This window comes from Pan paniscus, chromosome 4 (assembly GCF_029289425.2).
Source record: "Pan paniscus chromosome 4, NHGRI_mPanPan1-v2.0_pri, whole genome shotgun sequence".
NCBI lineage: Eukaryota > Metazoa > Chordata > Mammalia > Primates > Hominidae > Pan > Pan paniscus.
Genome location: NC_073253.2, coordinates 127968506 through 127974732, shown reverse-complemented (window position 1 = coordinate 127974732; position 6227 = coordinate 127968506). Strand labels below are relative to the sequence as shown.

General features: G+C 57.4%; 1 protein-coding gene across 5 annotated transcripts; it reads right to left on the bottom strand.

Annotated features, from left to right (window-relative positions):
• Positions 1–1051: 1051 nt before the first annotated feature.
• IL13 (interleukin 13) lies at positions 1052–6000 on the bottom strand. 5 transcript variants are annotated; one of them, XM_055112632.2, is made up of 5 exons: positions 5523–5923; positions 3794–3864; positions 2683–2736; positions 2326–2430; positions 1052–1976 (listed from the first exon to the last, which is right to left on the bottom strand). In XM_055112632.2, exons 3-5 carry the CDS (start codon positions 2713–2715, stop codon positions 1872–1874), a joined length of 243 nt encoding a protein of 80 aa, XP_054968607.1. In that variant the 5' UTR covers positions 2716–2736; positions 3794–3864; positions 5523–5923; the 3' UTR covers positions 1052–1871. The 5 variants fall into 5 exon arrangements, with proteins under 5 accessions (XP_054968607.1, XP_054968605.1, XP_054968606.1 ...); XM_055112631.3 differs by lacking the exon at positions 3794–3864 and adding an exon at positions 4909–5087 and having other exon boundaries at positions 1055–1979; positions 5523–6000; XM_008954673.5 differs by having other exon boundaries at positions 1055–1979; positions 5523–5916.
• Positions 6001–6227: the final 227 nt, after the last annotated feature.

Here is a 6227-nt window from a genome sequence, read left to right as displayed (position 1 = left end):
CAGCCATGAGCAGTCGAGGGCAGCTGCCTTCAGGGACTTCTGAGCATCACTGTGGTGTTCCCATGGGGCTCTGGGCTCCCCAGGGAGGGCACCTGCCTGTCACTACAAGTTTGAGACTGGTTCTTGGAGACCATCACCCACTGCAAAGGCATCCCATCCTGGAGTCACCCTCTGCCCTGGGCACCTCCCAGAGAGTCACAGTGAAAAGTGTTGCTGATGGGCATGACCTGGAGCTGTGGCTTGGTAAGGCCCGCTGGTCTGTGCACTCCAGCTGCTGGCCAGGGCCATGGGGAAGCAACAAGAGCTGCTGAGGAGTGGCCTAGCCAGAGCCCTGTTCACAGAGGTGGTGCGTGTGTGCACCCTAATGGCGAGAGCTGTCCAGAAATGCAATGGGCTGCCCCTCAAATATAGGTAGGGAACTGCCTGTCAGTGAGAGGGCCCGAACAGGTTGATGACAGTTGTACAGGGGGAAAAACTCCATTCAGGACAGGTGACATTTGGACAGAAATAGACAGGGTGGTTAAATGTGTGGGCTTTGGAGTTAAAGTGAGTTTTGGGCCCCAATCCCAGCTTTGCTCCTTTACCTCAGATGAGGCTCTGAGGCCCCAGGACCCCAGTGAGGAAGTAGCTACGTGACCTTAGGCAAACCGCCCACGCTTTCTGAGCCTCACAGTTCTCATCGGCCTCCTGGGTTGTGAGGGAGACATGGATGTGTGGGTGGTGCCAGACACAGCTGGCCAGTCCTCAGGAGATGTGATTGTGAGACTTCCTGGGTCTCCGTCTGCTCCTGATGCCCTCCTTGAACCCTGACAGTCTGGCCCAAGCCTCTCCGTCCTTGCTGGTGCAGCAGACAGAAGGTGGGGCTTCCTTCAGGCCATGTCCCCACCCTCGGGAGCTAGCTTGCTTTCAGCCCAGGTCACTGCACCCCACCCTCGCTGTAATCCATCCCAGTCCCCTCCTCCAACCCACCAGCCTCCCGAAGAGCTCCTCAGAGTCTTCAGACCGCAGACCAGTGTCCCCAAAGGCCAAAATGAAAGACAAATACAATCAGGCCTATCTGTCACCAACTTTATTTCTGGCTTCAGTTTGACAGTCAATGAAACAACTTGTTCAATGTCCCCTCCCCCAGTGTTCAAGGTACCCTTCTATATATTAACTCTTTGCTAACATATTTAATATTTAAATACAAGGAAAAACAATAAATTACTCGTTGGCTGAGAGCTGGCTGCTGGCTGGCAGACAGGAGCGGCTGTTCTGCCCCTCTCCTGACCCTGCCTCGGATGAGGCTCTGAGGCCCCAGGACCCCAGTGAGGTAGCAGAATTCTGTACACAGTACTTATTACCAGGGACTCCTGGTGTCCACTGCTTTAGTGCTGGGGCCCTGAGTCTCTGAACCCTTGGCTCCAAGTGCCAGCAGCCACAGTCTTCCCCAAACCCCAACGCTGACAAACACACTCATTTAAATAACACACAATAATAAATAAGGCCAAGAAGAAGTGTGCCTGAGCTGCTGTCTGCCTCAGTTGCCTGTGTGTGAAGTGGGTCCCTCTCCCACCACATGTCTGGCAAGGGGGGCACCCACTGTAATGCTACAGTGTGCTCTAGGGCAGGGGAGGGGTGTAGGGACATGTCATCCCTGGGTCCACCGAGCTCAGGGCCCTGGACAGAGGAGGCCCACCAGGCTGAGCCCTGGGCAAGGGGAAGGCTGGGGTCGGCTAGGCAGCACAGGCTGAGGTCTAAGCTAAGGAATTTTACCCCTCCCTAACCCTCCTTCCCGCCTACCCAAGACATTTTTGACATCAGAAAGAAAAATGAATCTGCAACTTCAATAGTCAGGTCCTGTCTCTGCAAATAATGATGCTTTCGAAGTTTCAGTTGAACCGTCCCTCGCGAAAAAGTTTCTTTAAATGTAAGAGCAGGTCCTTTACAAACTGGGCCACCTCGATTTTGGTGTCTCGGACATGCAAGCTGGAAAACTGCTGCAGGACAAAGAGGCCAGCACATGAGTGGAACGCCAGAGGCCGGGACGACTCGCACAAACCAGGGGCTTTCCAGGGACTGTCTCATTCAGTCCTCACGGAAGTCCCCATGAGGTGGGTACTGTTAGTACCTCTACTATACAGATGTGGAAATTGAGGCCCAGGTAGGAGTTAGGAGCCCTTGAGCCCAGATCCTGTAAATCCCGAAGGCCACGTCCCTGCTGCCACAATGGCCCCACCCCTGGGTGGACACACACCATGGATATTCAGCCAGCTTCCCTTCAGTGAGCCCAGGGTTGGCAGGAGGGGGTGCAGGGTGGGCGTGAGAGGGTGGGGGATGCCTTACCCCAGCTGAGACCTTGTGCGGGCAGAATCCGCTCAGCATCCTCTGGGTCTTCTCGATGGCACTGCAGCCTGACACGTTGATCAGGGATTCCAGGGCTGCACAGTACTGTGGGGAGGGGACACCGAGGGGTCAGGCCCTGCTTGGGCAGCTGCCTTTTGTGAGTCTGCAGGAAGATGGGGCTGAGATGCCTGGTGCAGGTGAGTCTGGGTGGTGGGCGGGAAGGGGCCAGATTATGGCGGGAGGGAGGAGAGCACTTGAAGCTTGCTTGGGACCCCAGCCATGGAAGGGAGGCTCAGAGAAGATAAGCCCAAGGCCTGGAGCCTCTGCCCCATCCTCCCTGCACCCAAAGGTCCTTACCACGCCAGCTGTCAGGTTGATGCTCCATACCATGCTGCCATTGCAGAGCGGAGCCTGTGGGAGCAAAGTGACAGTGAGCAGAGTGCTGGCAGGGGTTGTGGGCCTGCCCTGGCAGCCCAGGCCAGGTCTGCACCAGCACAGGCCCCACAAGCATCCCTGGTGTGGCACAGAGGCAGGCCTGGCAGCCCCTCAGCATTCCTGAGCTTCGTTTTCTGCTTTGAACAGCAGGCATAGGGGTGAGGTCCCACGGTTTAGGGTCTTGGAGCTGAGAGAAAAAAATTGATACCACTAGTAAGGGACAAGCTGCATGCAAGGCTTGCCATAGTCAGGGCAGGAGGACAGGGGCCTGCGGGAAGGGCCAGGGTGGGGACGAGTGAAGTAGGAGTGGCCTGGGCCACTGTTGACCAAGACAAATCAGATGGGAGGTGGTGGGGATCTGGTGTATTAAATGCCCTGCCTTCTGATGGTGAGGGAACACTGCAGTTAGGAGCATGGACACTCTGGTGTTGGCCAGGCCTGGCTTGAATCCAGCCTCTGTCACTTAACCTCACTGAACCTTAGCAGAATGGGTTCATCGTACCTGCCTCTTGAGGTGGCTGGCAGTGATGAAATGACACATAAAGCACGTGCACCAGGCCTGGTGTAAGCAGTGCTCAGACATGTGAGCTGTTACTAGTGGGGCAAGGAGCGGACTCTACTAACGAATCCTCCTGTAAGGGCGGGCCTATTACGGTGCTGGGGAGAATGGCTGCATTGTTATGGTCAAAATCCAGTTGGCAAATGCCACATGGTTCTGGGAGGGTGCTGGCCCTTCTCTGCTGTCCTCTGTTCAGGAATGGCTGAGTAGGAGCTGGCAGTGGCAGACAAGGCCAGGCCAGGAGAGCAGGTAGTCCCTGGGGAGTCTGCCAGACACCTTCATAGGTCCATCCACAGTGCTGAGCCCCCCAGCCCAGCTCCTCTCTCCCTCATGGCTGGGCCGGGCCTTGGTCCATGGAGATTTTTCCTGACCTACAGGCATCTTAGGACCAGGCCCAGCCTGCTCATGACCTCATCTTGGGAATCACCCACCCTGGAGCCCTCATAGCTAGGACCCTGGCTAGCCGACACTCACCTTCTGGTTCTGGGTGATGTTGACCAGCTCCTCAATGAGCTCCCTGAGGGCTGTAGAGGGAGGCACAGGGCCTGGGGAGGCAAAGCCGCCAAGGCAAGTGAGAGCAATGACCGTGGTCAACAAAAGCGCCATGAGGCCCAGTGCCAACAGGAGAGGATTGAGGAGCGGACGCATAGGCTGGGTGGCTTGTGGCCTTGGCGTCTTGTGGCAGCTTTTATAGGCCCAAGTGGTGACGCCTGACACCATGGTCTCTGCTTTTTCAGGCACTATCTAGAAACCACATCTTTACTCATCTTGATTTTACTTTGTGGAAAATCCAGTGTCGCTTAAAGGAAAGAGTTTGATTTCTCATGGACTTATTGAGAAGGGTCCAGGGCAGAGTTTCCAAGATCTGGGTGGGTTTAATTCCAGCGGCAGGCAAGGGGCCCTGAGAGCGGCGTGGCATTTGCAATGCTGCCCTGAGTTCCAGCAGTTTTGCCTGTGACAACCCTGAGTACCTGGACAGCTGACCCAACTCTGAGCTCCTGTCCTCAGACCCTTTTGGGTCACCAGAAGTGCTGAGCAGATAGTCTTAGTGCACTGTGGCTGTGACCACAGTCTACCAGCTATGGGAATTTGGGGAGTTTTATTTTTTCGATGAACCAGTCTCTTAAATTACTTAAGTAACACTTGCTTGGATACAAAATTCAAACAGGCAATAGAAGAGTAAAGTTCACTTCTTTTGGCTTGCCTAATTCCTCCTTGGCCCCACTGTGAGAGGGATTGTCAAAGTTCAGATTTCCAGGTCTCCACTGAGAGATCCAGAAAGATTCAGAGGTCTTTCTGGGACCTTTTTTGGTGTTTTTTGTTTTGTTTTGTTTTGTTTTTTTGGAGATGGGGTCTTACTATGTTGCCTGCCTAGGCTGGCCTCCAACTCCCAGACTCAAGCGATCCCCCCACCTCAGCTTCCAGAGTGGCTGGAAGTAGTGTGCACGTGTCTGGCCCCTTTAATTTAAAGTGTATGGGCCATCCTTCTGGGAAACTCTTAACTGGGCCAGGCTGGCAGCCTTAGTCCAGGTCAGAGATTGTAAGTGTTCCTAGTGCCACTGGGGCTTGGGGTGATCCCCTTTGCTCACCAGTCTCTGCAGGATCAACCCCTGCCATCTGGGGGCCTCAAATTTCCCTTCTGCAGAATGAGTGCTGTGGAGGGCGGCTCCTGGGACTGGCCCCTGCAGCCATGTCGCCTTTTCCTGCTCTTCCCTCATTTTCCTAGAAGTCCTCCAGAAACCCCCACAGCAGAGGCCACGGCATTTGCCTGTTGGGTGTTGATGTCAAGATTTCTCCCCTACCCACTTCCTCCCCGAACCAGCACCTCCCCAGGCCCCCTCTCTGCCTGCTCAGGCTCCCTCCGTCCTGTCCTCGATGGGGCTCAACCTCCTCACAAGGGTGTGCTTGTGACCCTCCTCACAAGGCATGCTGGATTCCCGCTCAGAGGCATCCCAGGCTTGCCCACCCTCTCTTCCCACAGGGAACGTCATTCCCACCCTCTCTGTCCACACTCGAAGCTTCCCAGCCCAGCTGCTGGCTCTGACTCCCAGAAGTCTGCCCCTTCCCCTCGAGGGCCCCCAGTGCCTGGAGAGCCGCTACTTGGCCGGGTGACCCCTCTACGGGCCTGTTTCCTAATCTGTAGTAGAGGGCCCACGGCATCTCCCACAGGGTCTCCGTGATGGGGGAAGGAGCGGGGAACTACCTTGGTCTGTGCAACTCCCGGAGCCCCGCCCGGGTGAGTCAACGCCCGTTATCCCCCATGGCCACCAAAAGCCCTGCCGGGAGCGGTGGGCAGGGGCGCCCCCGCGCGTGGGAGAAGGCGCTGGCGCGGTGGTTGCGGCGGCGATGGCCCGCGGAGATAGGGGGGTGGCCTTATGTAACGGGAGATGGGCCCGATAAGCGGGATCTGCGCGGCCGGGCCCTCCTCCGCGGCCTCCGGCTGTGGCCGGTCCGGGAGGCAGGGGTGGGCGCGCAGACCGGCCAGTCTGGAAGCTGCGGAGGCTGGCGAGGGGGCGGCAAAGGTGGCGGTCCGAGCGCCAGGCAGGGCAAGGGCCGGCTGGACACCCGGGCCAGCGGCTCCCCGAGCGCCGGTGCGCACCGGCGAGGGGCGGGAGCGGCCGAGGGGCCGAGGCGCGCACGTGCCGCTCCAGCACCGGCCATGTCAGGCCGAGGGACCCCGCGGGCCCGGCCGAGCGGCAGCCCCTGCCCTGGAGGGTGGTCTCCAGGGACCAAGGCGTGGCGGGCTGTGCGGAGAGGCGCGGCACAGATGGCTACATCAGAGGGTCTGTTGCTTGTTTCTAGATTGTCAGCGGGGATCCACTCCCGTGCGGGTAATTTTAATTAACACTAACTACCAAAGGGCCGCTCCGGGCACTTGGCGCATGTGGCTCGCACCTGCCTGCAATGC